The sequence below is a fragment of the Diuraphis noxia genome, unplaced genomic scaffold (assembly GCF_037042655.1).
Source record: "Diuraphis noxia isolate RWA-SAM2 unplaced genomic scaffold, SU_Dnox_SAM2 contig0001, whole genome shotgun sequence".
NCBI lineage: Eukaryota > Metazoa > Arthropoda > Insecta > Hemiptera > Aphididae > Diuraphis > Diuraphis noxia.
In genome coordinates, this window is record NW_028301711.1 from 70065460 (window position 1) to 70090002 (window position 24543).

Below are 24543 nucleotides of genomic sequence, written 5' to 3' on the forward strand. Positions count from 1 at the left end.
GAAAAGCTTGAAAATTTAATACAAGGCTTCTAACACATTGTAACAATAGAAGTTAAAAAATATTAAAAATTCGTAGGCACAATTTTTTTTTATAAGCATTTAAAGTTCAAATTTTGACTAAATACGTAAAAATTACGGCAATGTTCAAATTATCTTAGATAGAAATTCATAAAACTTTTCCTTTTATATCTAAGATTTGAAAATTTAATACAAGGCTCATTATAAATTTTTACAATAGCAATTGAAAAATAAAAGAAATATATAGTCACAATTTTTTTTTATAAGCATTTAAAGTTCAAATTTTGACTAAATACGTAAAAATTACGGCAATATTCAAATTATCTTAGATAGAAATTCATAAAAGTTTTCCTTTTTAATTCTAAGATTTGAAAATTTAATACAAGGCTCCTAACATATTTTTACAATAGCAGTTGAAAAATAAAAGGAATACATAGTCACAATTTTTTTTTTAAGCATTCAAAGTTTGAGTTTTGACAACATATGTAAAAATCACGAAAATTCGCAAATTATTTCAAACTAGAAATTCATAAAAATTTTTCTTTTTAAAACTAAGATTTGAAAATTTTTAATAATCTATAATATATCGTAGACAGATAAACCGTCTTCGCTCAGAATCGTTTTTCGTATACAAGGATATAATATCATTGGATTCAAATTTAATTCCATCCATTACAGTAACCCACTTGTCACCTACTGTACAGCAGAGTGACATACACGACTTACCCGCCTTTTTCAATTTTATTTTATTTTTGTCGATAAACCGGTTCGATCAAAACGACGACTTGTGAGTGAAAGGAAAATATAGAAACTTGCCAACATCCGATCATTCGCATTAAGGCACATATAATCACGTGACTTCTTCATCGCGGCCTGTTGGTCTAGGGGTATGATTCTCGCTTTGGGTGCGAGAGGTCCCGGGTTCAAATCCCGGACAGGCCCATCGATTTTTTTGCATTTTTTTATTATTTAGAGTATAGGATATAGTTAACGATTTATTTACTGCAGATGAAACTTTTTTCAATTTTCTACGAATTGACAATTGCTATTAAAAATAAAATATAAACTGCTCTAACTGGAGCTAAAAAAAATTAAATAATATATTTCAAGTTGTATTTTTGTTAGATGGTTATGATAGTGTATATTTTGACTCTAATAAAAACAATTATAAGCTAATGAGTCGGGATCAGATTTATGAATACAACTATTACAACTACATTTATTCCTGGCAGGAATTTCCTGCTATAATCTATTATAATAAAGTTTGGGTACCACAACAATTAGATGAGAGAATGTTCGAAATGCAACATACAGTGCAATACAACATACATAATACAAATAATTTCAACTAGGTATTTATTAATATAATTATTTGTCTTATATTAAATATTTAATGAATTATACAAATGTTTACTTAAAATTAATTTTATTGCATATTTTAAGTGCATAAATGCATGCATATTTCGTAAATTTTAGTCCAATTAGTATATTATATTATAGATTTTAAATGTAATGCCAATACTTTGTACACTGGTATTAAAACCACCAACAATTAAAATGGTTCTATGATAAAAATTAATTTTATATTTAGAACATGCCTTTCGTAAAAATTATTTAACAAACTTTATATTTTATTGCACAGCATCAGTTTATATTTGTGATAAACAATTTTTGGAAAAACATTTTATCCATCAACAACTTGGAAATAGACTATACTCAACACATACAAGTTGAAATCATAACTCATATATACTATCTACAAACCATACTTTTTTGAGGAGAGTAGGTGGTAATAATGATATAAGAATTCTCGGAAAAAATCAAGTAAGTTTTTGAGTTAAATAAATAATAATAAACACAAATTTCACAAAACAAAATACAGTGAAACCTCCATTAATGGACACCTCTCAATAGCGGACACCTCCACATAGCGGACGACGTTTAAGCGACCGAGAGTGTCCGGTATTTAGAGGTTTCACTGTATATTGAATAATAAAGTTACCTCACTTCAATTACCTACTATTTAAGTACCTAAAGTATATTATGTAAATTACGGAGAGAGATAGAATTGAATTATTTATTGTATAGAATACATTATTTTATATAAAAATAAAAATTATGTTCGCAAAAAAAAGCATAAATGGTTATCTCCTACAGCCTAAATTTGTGAAAAATATAAAAATATAGATTTATTATATGTAAAAGTTTGTGCAGTAGTAGGTATACAAATCCGCGCTTTACTAATAATACAACTGCGTAAGTTGAAATTTATCATATTTACTACTTGAGACATTTTCCTATATGAATCATCCTACATGGTTGCTGTAAACTTAATTTACAGATTGTGTGTTTAAAATAAAGTAAAAAAAAAATATATATATCTATTTAAGTTTTGATGAGATCAAAATATTAATTTAAGTATCTACGTATTACCTATATATCGCCATATCGGTAACCTTACGCAGAGCCGTGCCGTGGGGCGGGCCTATGTGGCATACGCTTCGGGCGCAACGTTTAAAGGCGGGGGCGCCAAACATTTTTTTTATACTATTTTAAACTTAAAGAGGGCGAATATTTTTAATTTTGCCCTGGGCGCCAAATCTTAATGGCACGGCTCTGATCTTACAAGTGGTAGATGATATATTATTTTCGCGTATCGTTATATATTATTGTTTCCTATCACCGTTTCTAGGAAAATTTTTGTATGATATATCGTCAATCGCTACCGGCATTATAAGATCTGTAAATTGGACAAAGAAAAACACACGATAGATATATTTATTGGACTATACATGCATTTTATATTAATTTTATGCAATTATGCATCACACAAATTCGTAGCTTCGGAGAAAGTTAAAAATTCAATGGTAACATGTGACAAAAACACCTGTTCTAGGACCCAATAGATAATATTTGGATACATATGACTAGCGTAAAATTAAAATCTATCAATACAATATTTTATTTTAACATCTAAGATTTGAATTTCGAATATTAAATTCAAGATTTTCTATCAGTATTTATATCATAATATTAAATAAAATTGCATTATAATAATTAATAATATAATGTAGGTTGTAGGTAGGTAACTATGGAAGACTTACATTCCGAGTTGGTTAAGGAACCATGTTTATGTTTGTTATAGGTATGATAATCAGCCGATACCTAAATTATTATTAATGATCTCAATTTCATTGAATCTAATAATAATAGTATATTGTGTGTCAAGGGCGGGAAGTGAGCCATTTCAGTCGCGGGCGTCGTGTGCGGCACGAGCCGTAGGCGAGTGCCGCATTTCGCCCAAGACTGAAATGGCCTTCCCGCGCGAGCCACACATACTATTTTTTGTCACGCCCCTGCGTTCATGGAAAAGGTTATGTAGGGATCTATGCAACAATTATAGACTATTCTACAAAAACAATTTCATGGAAGACATTTACTAACGCATCGTTCGACGCACTTATCTAGGAACAGTGCAAATTAAATATGTTTAAATGTTTATGCGTCATGCAAGGAGGTTATACTATACATTTAAGATGTAACCAAAAGTTTATGTTTTGTAAGAACCGTGGTAGGTATACATTTTAATTTCTGGTTGTGCAGGGGATACGCGCCCGGCGGTCGGCACTTTTGGGGATTTCTTCTTTTCCGCCCGGCACTTTTGGGGATTTCCTCTTTTCCGCCCGGCACTTTTGGGGATTTCCTCTTTTCCGCCCGGCACTTTGGGGATTTCCACTTTACCGCCGCTGGACGGAAAAAGGACGCTTTCGAACGCTTCAACCGTTGTCGAAAACCAAACTTTCGGTGCAGGCGTGACAAAAAAATATTATCATAATCTGCAGAATATTTTCAAATAGTATTAAAAGGTATTGTGAAATTCGATACCTATATTTATTCTGAGTCTGGTACCTAGAAAGTAAATATGTCTAAATAAATGCATATGAGCTAGAGACTAAGTAATTTTAAATGTTTTATGTTGCCAAAAACTTTTCCATTAGTAATAATGAAAGAAACATTCAAACAGAATTATTGTACGTAATGAACTGACTACTAAAGTTATACAGTAAATATAATTAAATATATATATATAGGTAATTGTATACCTGGAGTTGTATAACTTCAATTACGGCTTTTTTATGAAAAAAAAAAACAAATGAGTCTGTTTGTCACAACTAATTCAAATCAATACTAGGTACGTCGTCTCAGAATGAAATGGTTCTAAGTTTCTAACATATTTTTTTAAATTGTTCAGGGAAACGTTTTTAAGTTAGAAATGGAATACATTTTCTCAGCTGTAGTCAATTTGCACCAAAATTGACCCAAAATATTTTACAACATGTGTAATTTGCACCAATTTTTTTAAAATGCATCATCCTCAGGTATTAATAGAAATAGGAAATGTATTTTGCAACAAATTTAAAATTGATTATTTTTTCGATAGTATTTCGATAGTACAAACATACAAGTTTCTTTTCCTAATATAAATTTAGCTTAGTTTTTGTTTATACAATAGTTGAGCTTATGCACATATTGTTGTAATAAGTTTATATAAAATCGAATAATAATTAATAATACAAAAACGTTGGCCAATTAAAAAAAAAATATTTAAAATCAAAGTCGTATTATTATAATTCATAATTTATGAATATAAAAAATATTTAGCAGATTCAAAACATTATATGTTAAATTAAAAAAAAAAAAACAAAATTACCTATGTTGATTTGAAAGATTTGTTTTAATGGTATTTTATGTTTTACGATTAATCGAAGGTTTAATAACCTGGAAATAATAATTTATAATTAAAAAAAAAAAAAAATATTTAAAAAGGTATACATATTAATTGCTGTTATACTTCATTGCTTTAATACTTGCACATTTTAGATTCTGAGCGGAGCGATGAATGTATTGATTTTACCATGATGTGTGTGTTTTTTTTTTGTGTGTGTCTGTCATCACGTTTTGGGGCAGTATAAATGCTTCGATTTTTGACTTCAGTACCTCGTTCGATCAGAAAGTGAATCTAGGTGGTAATTTGGGGGATCAAAAGTGAAAAATTCTTAATACTTTTCTCAATAATCGAGAAAAACAAACTAAAAATTAAGGGAAAAACGGGAAATTTTACGCACACTCATTTTTCGACAAAATCGATTTTGGTTTTTGACGTAACATTAAAACAAATGACCATAAATACATGAAATTTTCACCGAATGTTTATATAAGTATATTCTATCCACCATGCAAAAATTTTCGACTTAAGTTGAACTATTCATAGGCATTTGAAATTTTCGTTCATTATTAGTTTTTTTTTTAAATAATATTGATAAAAATGTATTTGTTATGCAGAAAAGCTTAAAAATTTAATACAAGGCTCTTAACATATTGTTACAATAGCTGTTGAAAAATAAAATAAATTCATAGTCACAATTTTTGATTATAAGCATTCAAAGTTTGAATTTTGACAAAATACGTAAAAATCACAAAATCCACAAAATATTTTAAGCTAGAAATTCATAAAAAATTTTCTTTGTAAATCTAAGATTTGAAAATTTAATACAAGATTCCTTAAAAGTTTTTCAATCTTTATCACAAATAAAAAGTACACCGGAAATTCAAATTAAATTTTTATGAGCATTTGAAATTTAAATTTTTACAACATTGTATTTTCACTTTTAGCGATTTCTTTATTTTAGTTTAACTCTAAAACAAATGACCGCAGATACTTTAAATTTTCAATGAATGTTTATATAAGCATTTTCTATATTTGATAAAATTTTCAAAATATTTAGTTTTGTTTTGAGCTGTTTACTGACATTTTAATTTTTCAACTTTTTTAGTTTTTTTTTCTATAAATATCGATAAAAATTTATGTGTTCGGTACAAAAGCTTGAAAATTTGAAACAAGGCTTCTAAAACATTGTTACAATAGCAGTTAAAAAATATTAAAAATACATAGGCACAATTTTTTTTTATAAGCATTTAAATTTCAAATTTTAACTAAATACGTAAAAATACGGTAATGTTCAAATTATCTTAGATAGAAATTCATAAAAGTTTTTCTTTTTAATTCTAAGATTTGAAAATTTAATACAAGGCTCCTAACATATTTTTACAATAGCAGTTGAAAAATAAAAGAAATACATTGTCACAATTGTTTTTTATAAGCATTCAAATTTTAAATTTTGACAACATATTATGTAAAAATCACGAAAATTCGTAAATTATTTTATGCTAGAAATTCATAAAAAATTTTCCTTTTATATCTAAGATCGTATACAATTATATAATATCATTGGATTCAAATTTAATTCCATCCATTACAGTAACCCACTTGTAATCTACTGTACAGCAGAGCGACATCCACGACTTACCTGCCTTTTTTGTATTTGTATAATGCAACTAATTCAATGAATGAAGTTCTTGAAATCAATTTACTAAGATACTGGTCCAAAGCAGCTTGAATTTGTTTCGTCCGTTGACATGTTTGAGATGTTTTTCGTGGAGTTATATATAAACTTGATAGTTTTATGTATGTGTCTGTTTATAAATTTAGGTATTAGCATTTTAATGAAACTGAAAATGTGTTGGTATGGATGATAAAACGCTGAGTTAAATTTACTGTGAAAGGATTCACATGCATTCGTTGTAAGTGACGACGAGGCTGGTGCAACTGCCCAAATACACGGTGGAAATGAATTGTTGTCTATATAATTGTCAGTAAACATGAGCCCACTTCATTAGGATTTAAAAATATTATTCGACCATTCACCTTCGGGGGTTTTATTATTTTTATACGCTATTTACACATCCAGTCTTAAGTTTTGTATTTCTCTGTACCAAGACTGTGTTAAGTGAAAACGACATACAAAGATTTTCACATTATTCACTTCTATTAATGTGATATGAATCGATTCTTCAAAATCACATATAACTGTTGTAGGTTTTAATATTAGTCCAACATTTTGGCATTCAAGTATACTAAAATATTTAAAAAATGTGTAAAGTTAGTAAGTTTGTTTTGTTTTATTTGGTAACACCGAAAACACAAGTGGAACGTAATTATTATAAAAATATCCAAGTCTGGGCACAAACGCGCTAAAAAGTTAAAAGTTAAGTTAATTTTAACTTTTAACTTAACTTTTTAAAATTTAATTTTTATAAACTTCATTTTTAACTTAACTTATATTAATTGATATAAACATGATAAAAGTTACTTTTAATCAAATTCAAGTTAAGTTAATTTATAAATAATGAAATAATAAATATAATGAAGTATAAAGTTGGCTATATTCTCTAACTTGCAGTTTTAGACTTTTAGTTTCCTGAAAAAGTATTCAGAGTACATTATTAAATACCATGTTATTTTTATTTAATAATTTTAAAAAAATGTATAATACTTGTCTGTATTAGTGTATTAATAAATCAAAAGATTGTATTTGTTTCGGCATTTTGAATTTTGTATTTTTTTCATATCTACTACATAATTCTATTAATTCAATACCTATGTATATAAAAGCTATTGACTATTTCCTGTGGTCAATAATATTTATGATTTTTATTATTTATATATCAATAGATATTATAAAAAAAATTTCAGACAATAATCGAATGTGCCATCAGTAGTATGAAATGGCCGGTTCTGGTGACCCCCCGCTTCACCCCCCCCCCCCCGCCCTCCCATCAGCGCCACCCTGCGCCACCCTGCGCCACCCCCCGCACTTCAGCCTGCGCCGCCCTGCGCCTCCTACGTCATAGACGCCCGGCCACCGGGCCATCCCCTCCCCCCACACCCCACCAGCACCACCTACGTCATAGACGTCTGGCCGCCTGCGTTACCCCCTCCCCCACCTCCAGCATGTACCACGACACCCACGTCATAGACGTCTGGCCACCTGCGCCACCCCCCCGCTTCGCCCCGTCATCTGCCTGCGCCGCCCTGCGACACTTACGTCATAGACGCCTGGCCACCGGACCACCCCCTCCCCCCCACACCTCCCGGCAGCACCGCCCACGTCGTAGACACCGGGTTAACCCCTCCATCACCCCCGCTTCACCCCACCCGCGCCACGATGTCGCGCGCGGCGCGCTCTGTCCGCGACGCGGCCTCGCTTATCGGACGCCGCCGCGCGGACGCCGCCGTGACATTTCACCACCGCCGGTGGCGCCATCTATCCGCCGATTCTGTAACGAGATTTTTCGACGCATACATACACAAAAACATATACATATATGCATTAAAACACATACTAACGCAAAAAGCTATACATACATGTGTAAAAACATATACATTATGTACATAATGTGTGAAAACATATATATACATAGTCAGAAACCTATACATACATATGTACATAATGTGCGTAAACATATACATACATGGTAAAAACATATACATTATGTACGTCATGTGCGTAAACATATACATAAATGTGTAAAATCATATACATATATAGTTAGCGTGATGCCGAGTCAGATATTAACGCGATTAAATTGTTAAATATAGTTTTATTCAATTAAAATGCATATACAGATATTATATAGAGGGTACAGTGAAATAATGAATATTGATTTAGCTGCATGTTAGCCGACGACGTCATACGATTCCGATTTACATATACGGTCTTGACTATTATCATAACGATCGTCACGATTGATATTGTTAAAGCCATTTTTTACGTTCCCGATAAATTTTGCGCCTTTATATAACAGTACAAATACGCATTCGGGATTATGCACGCCGTGTTGCTGCCACACTTCGTCATTTTCCTCCCATTTTCCCACACAGTTTTTCGTCTAGTATCATATCACGATATTATAGCACGGAATAGATGACATTTCATTTATTCTCTGATTACAGTGCAAGAACTTCACCCCCCTCCCAACACTATTATCGCTATACACCGTGAATAGATAACGTTTAAATGGTCGTTCGTAACACTGCAACACTGCAACAGCCTAACGTGAAACTAGTGCATTTAATTCTTCCGGTGAAAAAATGACGCGAAAAATTAAAACCACCATCTCGGAGGTTCGCGGTGAGCGCAAGGGCAAAAATATACAACGTTCGACGACTATGCGGCCGCCTAACGATTTGATTGACTGCACAAACTTCGTCATAGACTTTGCTGGCCTAAAATCCGTGAACGTCTGCAACGACATTGAAGAGGTCATTATTACTATTGAAATATAATATCATTTCGTATTATAATATCCCTAGGATATCGTAGAGAATATTATATCATATAATATAATTTGATATTTTTTTCACAGCTTTTTAGTATTCAACGAGAACGAAGGGCCTGCCATGTACACATATTGAGACTATTGCCGTTAACGTCCTACTAGACCTCGACATTCCGACCACTGGTCACCGCCGCTGCCGCCGACCGTGTACAATAATATCATAATATGCATAATAAAGACGTGTTATATATATATATATATATTATATGTATATAATATGTACCATCTGTCTGCGAATATATAATATATATACTAATATACTTTAACGGGATACCAAGTCGAGTATTAAATTGTTTAATATAATTGTATTCAATGAAAATGTATATTATACAGATATTATATAGAGTGCGGTGTAATAGCTGTAGCTTATTAATAGCTATTTAGCTAAGTGTTAACGGACGGCGTCATACGGTTCCGATATACGGACTTGTCTATAATGATTGATATTATTAATTTTATTTTTGACGTTTTCAATAAATTGCACGCCTTTATATAATATCACCGATACGCATTCAGGATTATACACTTCATCGTTTTCCTCACATTTTCCCAACAATACACCCCAGTAGCGGCATTGAACCTAGTGAAGCCATATTCGACCATCGTCTATTTATCGTACTAACGATCGGCAGTCGAGAGAACATGTGAATAACAATAATACCTCGTATAAAAATAATAAATCTCAGATAATTCGTTTTATATGCACGCAAATAAGGCACTTGTAGCCAGTATATCGGTCTCTCGGTAACTGCAGCAGGTGGTTGTATACTATATAGTAATAATTTGCACGCGGTGTAAGCGCGTCAATAATGATTGTAACAAAAATAATGCGAATTAAAATATTTGAATAGTAAATACCACGTCGAGTAGTTATTCCTAGTTATCTGTTATATGCGAATAAACAGTTGACCATGACGTGTTGGACGAGTAATATTCAGAATAACACCATAGATCACGTCCCCGAGTAATGACAGTGGTGGTGTCGACGACATTGAAGAGGTGATTATTACTATTAAAATATAATATTATTCCGTATTATATAATATCGCTAGGATATCGTAGAGAATATTATATCTTATAATATAATTTGATATTTTTTTCACAGCTTTTAGGATTCCAGGAGAACGAAGGGCCTGCGATGTACACATATTAAGATTACCAACCCCCTTACTCGACCTCGACATTCCGATCACCGCTGACCGAGGATAATAATAATAATAAGATGAAACACGTGTATAATAATAACATGATATGTATTATTATACCGTGTTATAATATACATATATATATATGAACCATCTATCAGTGAGATGCTTTTCTCCCACACACACACATATTGTAAAATGAGATTGTGTTGTATACCGCACATATATATCGTCAAATATAATATTCATTATATTATATTTTAGAAAAAAGGACGTATTTTGTTTTGAATTTTTAATATTTCATTTATTTCAAGTTAACCCCCTTCCTCATCCCCGACCATTTACCGCAGCGCCGTACGTCACCACACCCTAAACGAGGACGTCGTGCGCGCGCGTCCTCTATCCGCAACGCATCTCCACTTATCGGACTATTATCTATATGTATCTGGCGTAACCGCCCTCGCGGTTAACGTCATATTATCACCAACATTGGCGTAATATATCCGTTAATCGGGTAGACGCAGTTTTTCTACGCACCTCATAATATATACTTTAGGATATCAAGTGATCGAGTCAAATACTGACATGATTAAATTGTTTAATGTAAATTGTTGTTTATTCAATAAAAATATGTATATATAATATAGTCATATAGGTTATCGTGTTATAATGAACAATAATATGTTACCCGGTAACATCATACGATTCCGATTATACATGACCGATTATTACTATATTACGGTAATTATTATCTATACTTCATATGGTTCAGATTTGCATCTACAGGCTCGAATGCTGCTATTAACACGATTTTTATTATGTTTCTTACTAAATTCATTTTTAAGCGATCCCACCTCATATAGTGTAGAAACATACATATTATGCATAAATGTTCAAAACCATATACCTACATAATTACGTAAAAACATATACACACACGCGTAAAAACATATACCTACAATATATACATACACGTATTAAAACATATACATTACGCATAATCGTTATATGTTGCCTATGCGCCGTAAAGGGGGAGCGACAGAGAGACAGAGAAGCAATATAATATTACTATAACATATTATAATATTAAAATAATATAATATAATATACTCCGCATATTATATTAGTTGTCGAGCATAATAAGAATTCAGCTAAATTTGTGGGCCCGCAGTATAGTTGTATTAGAACTACTGCAGATAACGAGTGAGAGTATATAACACGTTATATTTAAACGCGTTCGTGGAGGACACCCGCGTGTGTGTAGACTGTAGAGTGTAGAATAGCAAATTTTACGCTCAGCAGATCACTTTTATCCAGGTTAGTTTAAAATTTAGAGTGAATTGATCAGTTATAAAAATTAAAGACAAAATTACTATCTAGGTAATCTCATAGACTTTTATTATATTTTAATTCATTCTAAATTTTAAACTAACGGAGATAAACGTGATCTGCCAAGAGTAAAATTTGATATACTACGCACTTGTACGATGAAGGCAACACATGCGGATGTAGCGTCCTCTTAAGAGGAATCGTATTCTACACATTACAATATAATATGTATACTATTACGAGACACAAAGTTATTCTACGACGACACTACTATTCATCTAGTTCCATATACATATACGTATAAAACCCCCCCGCTACGTGGTACACGGTTTGCGCGTCTGTGACCGTATAATTATTACCCTGCGAGCACCGAATGGACGACATATACAATATTGACCAGTGCACTAGAACCTCCACTGAACCTTAAAACTGATAATCACTATATTATCTATATCAATATATAATCATTTAATATTCTAACTTAAGTGAATGTGTTTCACTTGTAATTACCCTTTAATTACTACTGAAACGTTAACAACCTTTGATAATTATAAACAGTTGAAGTTTCTCTAATATCAATATTCCATTATCAAATCAAACATTTTTCTAATATCACAAGATCATTACAACTATGATGGGGTAGCTAACAACTTAATGATGGGAAGTCATCTAATTTAATCAATGAGATAGATCATAAAACTCATACATATTATCTAAAATATCATCTTTGATAGGTGTTCATAATAATAATTTACTAAAACCTATGATATCTAGTTGGTAGATAGTGAATATTATTATTATCAACTTGATAATCTTATATTATATACAACTAATAATATTACTTATTATAATCCTTTCAATAACTATCAAAGTGTTATTAATCGCTAATAATATTATAAGCAGTCAAATCTAATTTAAATGATATTCGATTATCTTCTATCAAAAGTAATATGTTCTTAATTGAAAAATTATATTTAATTACCTATTAGATAAATATATAACACTTTAATATACTGTTTACTAGTATCAAAAATTAAATATATTATTATGAGATGTGTAGGTGTTATTACACTTTCAATTAACCTTTAATATCTATCGATAGCCAGCGAACTTCACGCGGCGGCCAGAAGGAGGTACCCTCGACGCCGCGTCATTGTTTACGGAAAAAACGATTTATTTCAAGCGGACCTCGTTGACATGCAACAATATTCCGGCGTGAACAGATCGTATAAATATATACTCTGTATTATCGATTGTTTCACTAAATACTCGTGGGCCCTGCCACTCAAGTCGAAAAAAGCCGAAGAAGTCACTGCAGCTGCAAGTAAAATTTTTGCACAGAATAGTCCTAACCTATTACACGTCGATCAGGGACGTGAATTCTATAATAAACATTTCGAAACGTTAGTGAAAAAACACAATATTAAAATGTATAGCACGTTTAGCGCGGTCAAGGCGTCTATCGTGGAAAGATTTAATCGCACGCTAAAACAGCGGATGTTTAAAGAATTCACTAGCAGGGGTTCACGCGACTGGATCACGATTCTACCCTCGTTAATCGATGACTATAATAATTCTACGCATAGGACTATCGGTATGACGCCGGTGCAGGCTGACGCCGACCCGACACGTGTTGAACTAAAATACGCTGTAGAAAAAACCGGTAAAATAAAATTTAGCGTCGGAGACAAAGTACGCATCAGCGTGTACAAGGGTGTTTTCACCAAAGGATATTTACCGAATTGGTCTACGGAAATATTTACTATTATTAAAGTGAATAAGACTACGCCGAGCACGTTTACGCTACAAGATTATACGGGTAGACCGATCGCCGGCGGGTTTTACGCCGAAGAAATACGCAAAACAATGTTGCCCGACGATTATCTGGTGGAAAAAGTAATTCGCACAAAGGGCCGGCGTGTATTCGTTCGATGGCTAGGTTTTACGGACGAACATAATAGTTGGATAAATAAGACCGATCTTAAAATATAAACACAGTTACCGCGGTGCGATGGACGCGTTTGGAGGTTCGCCGGCTAGTCGGTTAAATAAATCCATAGCGGATATGGAGGAAAGGTTCGAAAAAGAGCTCGCCTCACACGTTAATTTAATCGAGATTAATTTAGTAAAAATCGGGACACTCGGTGAAAAGTTTGCAAATGAGTTAGCTATACATAGTAATATAAATGACGTGAACGAGAAAAAAATCTCAACGCTCGGCGAGCGCACACAAGTGATTGAAATGAAAATAAAACATTTAAAATCGACACCAGTACCGTCGATCGATAAATATATTTCGGAAAACAATAATAAAATTGAATCCTTAAGGATCCTTAAGGATTAATCAAATCCGTTGAGATTGTTAGTAAAAACATCAAAGATTTGAAAACTGACTTGTCGGTCGCACGCGACAGGATAGTCATACTCGAGGATAAAGTCTTTGGATATCATCAGTATTCATACAAGTCTAACGCTAGTAAGACGTTATAATACATATATATATATATATATATATATATATAATATATATATACCTATATTATAATATAACAAGTGCGATAACGTGTATGATGTCGTCGGGTATACTAGATATTCAGTGTGTATTAGGCCCAAACTCGAAATACTTGATAAAAGAAATGTCGGTAGTGGACGTGGGCGGATGGGCTAGCCAACACTGGATTTTTAAACACACTAGAACGCGCGAAAATACGTCGAAAGTCAATGCTACCAACATGTGGTTATTTCGCAACTACCATCAACTGTCTTTGGATTGCGGGGACGTGGAGTATTCTGAAATAGAAAAGATTTTAAAATCGTTACATTTCGAATGCATTTACGTGAAAGGCGAAGAAAAACGGCAGATCATTCAAGACTTCATTCCCAATGTCGAAATCGTCGAGATGGGCACGGATTTGGACTGTCCGCAACTCGATCAGCTACACGCGGGGCTGGGCAAAAATATACAGCCGCGCTGTCTATACCATATGAATTTAGATAGTGCACAATGTACATTGTTGTCGCCAACATTGGTTTTTGAATCTTATTCGTTTGGTGGGTTTTTCGTTTTGTGAATTTCGTGTTGAGGTACCGGTTCGTATCGTGCGCCACCGCGGTGCGGTTGACAACAGCTGTTGTGTGATAACCGTCCGGTGCGTGCGTGCAGCCGTTATCTCATTTTCTGTTTAAAATGTTTTCGTTATTTCGTATCGTGTGTGTGCGGTCGAAATAAATTCGGTTATGTTGTAATGTTTCATGTATTCTTAAAAGTCATTCTCCTCAGTGTCTCCGACAGGTCCATAAGTTCGCGTGTTTTCATTTGTGTAGGTGGCACTGAGCTTTCGTTTCGTACTTCATACTTTTGTGTTTGTCGTAGTGCTCACATTGTCGTTCGTTTTTCTTGTTCTTTTTCCGCCTCTCGAGCTGCACGGTCATAATTCCCAGCCAGTGGTGTTGCATTATATACCATTCGTGTTACTACATTAATTAAAAATTCTTTTTAATATACTCATATTTGTTCATCGTTTGTTCATTTTTCGTTGTTAGTCATCATAGTATCAGCGGTTCTGTGAGTATCACAATCATATTATACAAAAATTCTAATTATTATTCCCCAATTCAGGGCGGTCAAGTCACACGGACTTACAGAACCACGTGATCGTCAAGTGTATAATTTATTGTTTTTGGTGTCAAGTTGTTTTTGAGTTATTCGTTGAACTGGTGGCCCGTTGGTCGTACGTTCTCGGGATTGTCACACACTTTATTTTATATTGTATTATTTTTATTGTACAAGTGTGGGCGTCCCGAGACGGTAGCGTTCTGGTTCGAAGCCGCCAACGGACACCAGTTCCCAGGTAATAGGCTGACGAGCCTCAGTATTATTATTATTATTATTATTACACTTTTGTATAGCCAACTTAGGCAAACTTATTATATTATACGGTTGGATCGAGCCAGCTTAGGCCAATTATTATATATCTTTTTGTATAGCCAGCTTAGGCAAAACATATCATATATTTATTGTCAGCCGACTTAGGCCAATCTTTATATTTATATCTTGTTGCATTAAGCCAACAGGCTCAAATTTACATTATTATACTGTCTTATGCATTGTTGAGCCAGCAGGGCTACTTATATTATATTTTGTTATATTGTTGAGCCAGCAGGGCTACTATTTATTACTTGTATTACTGTTAAAATAAAACTCAATTATTATTATACATACTATATTAATTATATCATCCTCTTATTTTTGGTTGGTAGTGCAGCACTTTGGGTAGCCTGCCTTTCTGCCGTAAAGGCGTTTTAATATATTATTCAAACAATCCATATTAAAGCCGAGTGCGGCTACATACATATAATCGAATTTTTGCATTACTTAAATGGTTTAAAAATAATATGTAAAAATAATGTGATATACTATTTAATTTTTGTATATAATATTTCTGAAATAAATGTATATTATATTATATAATCGTGTAAAGAGTTTTATTACGCATATTATATCCTTGTGTGTATAACATGTATATACTCCACATCTGGGATTGATGGTTGGTCAGCGTCGCACAAACGACCTCGCATTCCATAACACGATTTTTAAAAATAATTTGTAGAATAATATCGTTTCCGTACACGTCGAGTTATTAAAGTCTCCAAGTAGATACATATACATAATATAATGTCTACGAATATTGAGTTATTCACACAAATAATCGTATTCGTTAGCCGCATCTGGACAACCCTACAGACGGGGTGTAAAATACCATATCATCTGACGGCGACGGTCAACCCGCCAGTCCCACGTGGTTCGGACAATACATTCCGCTAGCTATACGACGCGCAGGATCCGCTAAGCGAACGACCCTTTTCGTCTGTAATGTACATATATGCGCTTATCAATCCCTGTACCCGCACGATATTGTACACGCCGATAGATTATGGCGGGGGCGTCTGTTGATAATAATTTTGGACGCCTGACCGTTGCCAGTGAATTTTAAATCAGTCGTATATTTCAGTCATCACAAACCAGAACTCTTCACCTAATATCGTCTATCGACAAGTTCTAAATTTTACATCGTTGCTCGAATAAAGTGAGTTTTATTTAATAATTATTATTAATATTATTATTATATGCAGACGTATTACACGAGACTAATGCCTATAATTTTTAAAATATCATTCGTTTATATACTATACGAAATTAACAGGAGTTATATTTTTCAGTTCTGAATTCATTCAACACATTCAACTCATTCAACGCATTCAACACATTCGACAACTATCCACAACTACACGATCAGCTACTAAAAATAAAAGTGAGTTAATTTAATAAATTTAATAAAATTAAATAATTATACAATTGTGCCAGACTCAATTTTTATTCGATATTAATAGACAATATTTTTGTTTTAGTTCAGCTCGTTTCCGTAGTCCGCCCGCAGACCCCGTGTCACCATCAAAATCTTCGTCGAATTTATCTCGAAAACTTAAAGTGAGTAAATTTTTACTCTAATAAAATAATAATAAAAATATCTATTCACGCATAGCGGTATATTATATTACGTGTACACTAGCGTTTAGTCAATTTATTTTTTATTTATTTATTTATTTTTTACTGTCCTCAGCGTACTATACTACTATGGCATTCTTAAAATCACTGAAGAGCCAGGTGAATACTGTTAACCTTTCGATTGGCGAGCTCCGAAAGGACGAGTCGTACCCCGTGCGGACCATGAAAAATGTCGACACGAAGTTTGGTCCAGCGGTGTCTTGCGTCCTAATAGACATTGCAAACACACAAACCGTCAATGTATTCCTCCCTAAAGCTATTCGAATGTCAGACGAGGATATCGCCGCGTATAATCTTGGTGCTGTCCCGCCGGTGAGCATCATATACCGGGGGTTGAATAAGAGGAGTTTTATTATCGATTTCGAGTGAGTTTAATAATAAAACACTTCTCTGTGTACATTGTACATCATTTTTAATTATTATAAATTATAATTACTGTTTTTCAATAAAAAATATTTACATATATATTCTTATCTATATTTTATCTCGACCCTATAATGATAATGTTTTTTTTTTTTTTAAATAAATACAAACTAATGATATATATTTAACGAGATGTATAATATAAATAGTTTCGATAAAATAGGAGGTTCTTTTAAAAAAAAAAAAAAACTTAAAATGTATATTATATTATGCATTTAATGAGGTGAATCATATTTATTTTATGTGTGTATAAATAGTATAAATAATGTATTTTTTTCAAGACATAATAATAATAATAATAATAATTGGTATTCTACGGTAAAAATCTATTATTTAGATTTGAAAAAAAAACTAGACTTCAGTATTTTAAATAATAATATATACTTGATGCCTCGACGTCATAATAATAATAATTGGTATTCTACGGTAAAAATCTATTATTTAGATTTGAAAAAAAAAAAAAAAACTCGACTTCAGTATTTTAAATAATAATATATACTTGATGCCCCGACGTCATAATAATAATTGATATTCTTCGGTGAAAATCTATTATTTAGATTTGAAAAAAAAAGAAAGTTTTAAGTGTTTATAATAGGATATTTTATTTCTACATAAAATTGGATATCATTTTTTTTTCCAATGTACAATTCTGTACAATCGGCTCTCGTCGTATCTGCCTCCATCGGAATAATCACTCGGATGGAATGATTGGGCGTCGTCTGAAAATGTAAGATGTGATTTAAAATATATTAGTTTTATTAATATTATTAAGACTCACTTGATAAGTTCACGCCGTATGGAAATTGGCCGGATATAAGGTCTAATATTGGTGGTAAATCTGTGTCGGTTGTCTGCCAGGGTAAACGTTGACCGACTTCGAATCCTAACGAATATTTGTCATCCGGCAGTCCATATTCCGCGACTCGGAGCGTGTAGTCCTCCAGTCTATAAGTAGCGGGGAATAATTGCGGCGACTATAATAAAATAAAGATTGATTTAAATATGATAATAAAAATAATAATAATAGTTGAAAAACTTACCAAACATCGAGACGTGGGGATATTGTCGTAAAATGAACACGAGGACAACATAATATTAATGTCTTGTTATTTCACGTTGAGCACGTTCACTGCAAATGGCGGGCTCTGAAAACTGTTTGGAGCCAGTGTTGCCATTAAGTAAAACCAATAATAAGCAAATAGGTGATAAAAAATATGCTAGATAATGCTAGATAAAAACTCTTCCAAAAAAGCTAGAAAAAGCTTTAAATTTTAATGTTGTTATAAAAATAAAATAATTCATTTATATATTATTATATATAAATATATTTTAATATAATATATCCCTAACCTATCCAATAACCAATTGTAAAATTCATAATAAAAATCATTTATTACTTCATAAATATAGGTCATTGTATTAAAGTATTAATAACAACATTTTAAATTAAAATAACACTTAGCTACTTAGGTATATATTACTGTTAGTATTACAGGTCCACCTAAATGTATGAAATCAGCCTTCCTTGACTAAATAATAAATAATAAATAATAAAATAACAAAGATTAAGGTAACATTTAGAGTATTATAGGTCAATCTAAATGTATTAAATCAGCCTTCCTTGACTAAATAATAAAATAACAAAAATTAAAGTAACATTAAGAGTATAACATGTCAATCTAAATGTATTAAATCAGCCTTCCTTGACTAAATAATAAAATAACAAAAATTAAAGTAACATTAAGAGTATTACATGTCAATCTAAATATATTAAATCAGCCTTCCTTGACTAAATAATAAATAATAAATAATAAAATAACAAAAATTAAGGTAACATTAAGAGTATAACATGTCAATCTAAATGTATTAAATCAGCCTTCCTTGACTAAATAATAAAAACTAAGGTAACATTTAGAGTATTATAGGTTGATCTAAATCTATCAAATTAGTTACATCTTCGAGTAGTCTGTCAGTCTCTTCGGTTACTTTTGCAGGATAATAATTTGAGTTGGAAATATCTTTTAATAAATCTTTTGATAGCTCATAATCAGCACAGCACTTGCCATTTCTTTTAAGACCATATCTTACAGTTAAAATAGAATCCAATAACTTTGGTCCCATACGATTCCTTAACTTTGTCTTTACTATATTCATTTGACTAAATAGTCGCTCAACATCTGCGTTGGACCAGGGAAGAACAAGAATGCGTTGACTGAGATCACACAGCTCAGAAAATGGATTTATGTTGGAAGCATCTCCAGTGGCGGCGCGATGCAGAATTTTTGGGTCAAGTGTCCCATCTATAAATTGGGGTGGGTGGTGTGGTGGGTTGACCCGTGGATTGGTAAGTAGTTAATATAAATGTATGTAAAAAAGTTATGATGTTATGTATAAATAATATTATTTAGGATGTAGGTAATACACTAATAATACGCAATCAACAAAGAATAATAGTATAATACCTATTATATTTTTATAGGCTTATCTAATAAATCTTATATCTTATAAATTTACGAACGGTAAGTAAACATTATTACTCATAATACATAAATAACCAAAAATGTAGGTAATTAAATTCATAAATTTAATTGATTAAGCTTGATCCTGATTCCCGAGCATGAAAAGTTGCGAGATTTGTGGGCGACAAAAAGGTGACATGAATCCAACAAATTGGACTAAACATGTCAATAGTTGCAAGTCTAAAATTTCAACAACAAAAAGAAATTTAACAAACATTTCAATTAAAAATTTTTTAGTCAAGAAGCCAAAATTAGAAAATATTGGTAAGTCTATGTTTTATTTTATTATAGTTAGTTTAATTGTTATATATATATTAAAATTTTAAAGAATTAGTATAAATTAATATTATTAGGTATATTGATATTATGAAGAATTAATACAGTCGAGTCGCTATAAGTCAAAGTTGAAGAGGGATAAAAATTCACTTTAAGATATTAATTATTCAAGTTACTTATTCTTTTTAGGGGAATAAAAATTGAATTGTCAAGTTTTTCGAGTTATCGCATCTTGACTGTATAAATTAATATTATTTGAAGATCTAAGCATTAATGTACCTAAGATTTATTAAGTCACATTATACAATTTTTTGGAATCTTTAAGACTTTAACTGAACTACCTATACTTTATATGAATATATTATGATATTCGACTGTTTGAGATTTATAAATTATGTAACAAAAACTTTATTTTCAATTAGTCACTGATAATCATACAACAACTGAACAACAACTTAATATTGTAACTAATAAGCCCAATGCATGTTCTGCAGCTCATATTTCTGTTAGTGAAGTAAATTGTGATTCCGCTGAGCCGTGTGAATCAATAGGTAAGAAGAATATCAAATAAATTATGTTTGTAGATTTTTTTAATTGATGTCTTTGTAATTAGGTGTTGGCAGCTATACCAAATATATTGATAACTGTACTGTAGCAGACCAAGTACTAGATAGTCTAAATATAACATCTTCTACAGTCCATGTTGAAGTTAACGATGATTTGGTTGAACAGACTTCATTATCAGGTCGATATCTTATAAATTATGTTTCTGGATTTTTTAAAAATGTTTAACTGGTGTGTTTGTAATTAGGTATTGGTAACTATAGTATGGATATTGATAGCTGTTCTTTAACAGACCAAGACCAAGTACTAAATATTCCTAATATAACACCTACTACAGCCTATCCTGAAGTAAACAATAATCCGGTTGAACAAACTTCATTATCAGGTATAGTTATAGAATGTAATGTAGGTATCTTATAAATTATGTTTGACGATTTTTTAACATTTATTTTTTTAATTTGTGTGTTTCTAATTAGGTGTTGGTAGCTATGGCATAGATATTGATAATTGTACTGTAACAGATCAAGTACTAGATAATTTAAATAGAACATCCACTACAGTCCATGTTGAAGTAAACAATGACCTAACCTTGACAGGTAGATATCTTGTGAATAAAATATTATGCTGTATATTTAAATTTGTGTAGTCCGTGTACAGAGTGTTGGTCTGGCCTTATTATATTTTATAAAATAACTTTTAAATGTTGTATATTTTTACTTGAGAAATTATATGTCTTGTGTTCAAAGAAATTAAATAAAAATGATTAATACAGAAGCCAAATCGACACTGTGTATATCTTAAAATACATAATAAATAATTAAAGCCTAAAAGTATTTCTATTCATTTTGACATAACACACAAAGGTGGGCATCAACTAGTTAAAAAGTTAAAGTTAAGTTAAAAAGTTAATTTTTTTTAATCTTTTTAACTTAACTAGTTAGTTTGTTTTGTAATTAACTTATGAACTTAACTAGTTTAATTTACAGTTGAAATAACTTAGCTATTCTCAGTTGATTTAAAAAAAAATAAGTTAATAAATTAATAAGTTAAAATAGTTAAAAATAGTTTAATTTAATAAATAATAAAAAAGTAAAAGGGTATACAGTGTACATTATGATAAAAGTTAAATCAAATTGATTTATAATTTACAAATTAGAAACTAGAAAGACACATTCACTCTTTATGTGATTTACTTATTAATTTAAAAAAAAAAATAGATTAACTTTTTTTTAAACTGAGTTAAGTTAATTTTTTTCTATATTAACTTATCGAGTTAAATTTATAATTTGTTAACTGTTAACTTTTAACTTATCAATCTTATATAGATTTGGACTTATATCCTAATGATCCTGGAAAATTTCCGGAAGTTATTACAAATGAAATGCTCACTTATTTCATGCAGTATGAACCATGTCAGCCCCTTCCATGGGAACTTCCCAACAAATGTTTCCCAACCTCAAAAGATAATCATGGCGTTTGTAGAAAGTTCCATGAATCATATTATTATAACACATTACCAAATGGATCTTTAGTTAAACGTACCTGGTTGTCTTACTCTGTGTCGATGAACAAAGTATACTGTATATCTTGTAAATTGTTTGGCCTCCCCAAGGCAAAAAAGTTACTATTGGCTCATAAAGGAACTAATGATTGGAAACATTTAAAAAGAAACCTTGACAACCATGCTCATACGACTGAACATCTACAAGCTGAGATAAGCCGGGGGTTATTTTCTAAAAATGTTAGAATTGACTTAAAACTGCTTCATTCTCATCATCAAAAAATATCAGAAAATAGAGAAGTTCTTAGAGCTATTATAAAAGTTTTGTTATTTTCAGCCAGACAAAATATTGCACTAAGAGGTCATAATGAGTCATTTATGTCCCAAAATCAAGGTAATACTATGGTAAAAATGCAGTATTAATTCTAAAATAGTATGTTGGATATTTGACATTTCAACTGATAAAATAAAATATTTTCAGGCAATTTCATAGAGATGTTGAAACTTATTGGAGAATATCATGGGCCTCTAATGAATCATTTAAATAAAGTCTGGTCTTCAAAAAAAAATAGGCTTACATTTTTATCTCATGAATCTCAGAATTCTCTTTTGAAAATTATGGGAAATCAAGTTCGGTTATCTATAATTAAAGAATTGAAGGACAGTGGATTATTTGCTGTTATAATAGATACCACTACTGATGTTGCTAACATAGAGCAATTTACTTTTGTAGTGAGATATATACATGAAGGTATCAAAAATATGATTAAATTTTCATGTCAACGGAAATTAACAGTCTTTTTTTATTTTTAGGTAAACCATATGAACGATTATTGAGCTTAGAAGCAGCTACTGATGCGACCGGAAAAGGAATGTTTGATACTTTTTGTCGTATTACCGATAATTATCAAATTAATTGGAAAAAAAATCTTTGTGCCCAGTCATATGATGGAGCTGCTTCAATGCAAGGGGAGTATTCTGGTTTGAGAACGTTCTGAGTTCAGTAACATAATTATACTATTTTATCTTAATTATTACATATATATTCTACTTATGTAATATCCCTAAGTCCTAACAGTTTCATACTTATAAGTATACAATTATGTTTTTTTTTGTTTTATTATGAAATAAATATTTATAATATTATATAAATAATAAAACATATTTTTTATGGAAATTGACCATGCATTTTCTTTTTAATTTTGATTAATATATACCTATATTTACTATATTATCATATAATATTATAAATTAAATATGCGGTGTCTAAATCAAATTTTTATAATGTATATATTATATATAAAATAAATAGGTAAATAAAAGATTATTTAAATGTTGTGGACATGTATGGAGGAACATATTTATAAAATATGTAGGAATAATATTGGGGCAATATTTGTTTCATTGAATTTGTTGTTTAGAAAATATTTAAAACATAGTGACACCACATATCAAAAATATTAACTATATGTTTCAGCAACATTTTAATTAAATATCTTCAAAATATGTTAAATATATCATTGCAACAACGTGAATTGGAACATATTGTCTCAATGGTGGATTTTTCTGCCATTTCGTTATTGTGTCAATATGGTAAGAATATTTTGAACATCAGAAAATCGTAATAAGCACATATTGTTGCAATGATAATCTGTTTTCAACAATATTTTTTCAATGTTATTAAAATATGATATTGCTATCTGGGTTATGAACATCCATAGTTTTTTTTTTTTTAAATTGAAGTTGCATCTATGATACTAATACATCTTAACAATAGAAATTAAATGTCATTTAAATTAATATCAGGTTAATAAAAAAAAGTATTAAGTATAACAGTAAATTTTTTTAGATATTGCTATGTACTGACGGATGTCCGGCTATGCGCTAAACACGCACATACACACAGAGAGTAGGACTATATTGGAGAGCCCTGAATAGACCAAATGCAGACGTGAGCCACCA

The 24543-nt window shown here is 31.3% G+C and overlaps 1 protein-coding gene, 1 long non-coding RNA gene and 1 other non-coding gene across 3 annotated transcripts; all 3 read left to right on the forward strand.

Moving 5' to 3' along the window:
• Positions 1–888: 888 nt before the first annotated feature.
• On the forward strand, positions 889–960 carry TRNAP-UGG (transfer RNA proline (anticodon UGG)). The gene has a single exon. It is a non-coding gene; the product is annotated as a tRNA-Pro (tRNA).
• A 13976-nt stretch (positions 961–14936) lies between these two features.
• Positions 14937–17667, forward strand: LOC149061508 (uncharacterized). The gene is made up of 3 exons (XR_016189299.1): positions 14937–17044; positions 17142–17220; positions 17354–17667. It is a non-coding gene; the product is annotated as an uncharacterized LOC149061508 (long non-coding RNA).
• A 2671-nt stretch (positions 17668–20338) lies between these two features.
• Positions 20339–23618, forward strand: LOC107171016 (uncharacterized). Its single transcript, XM_089215017.1, has 8 exons — positions 20339–20504; positions 20939–21067; positions 21130–21261; positions 21328–21465; positions 21557–21676; positions 22406–22975; positions 23063–23332; positions 23395–23618. Exons 1-8 carry the CDS (start codon positions 20339–20341, stop codon positions 23577–23579), a joined length of 1710 nt encoding a protein of 569 aa, XP_089071143.1. The 3' UTR covers positions 23580–23618.
• Positions 23619–24543: the final 925 nt, after the last annotated feature.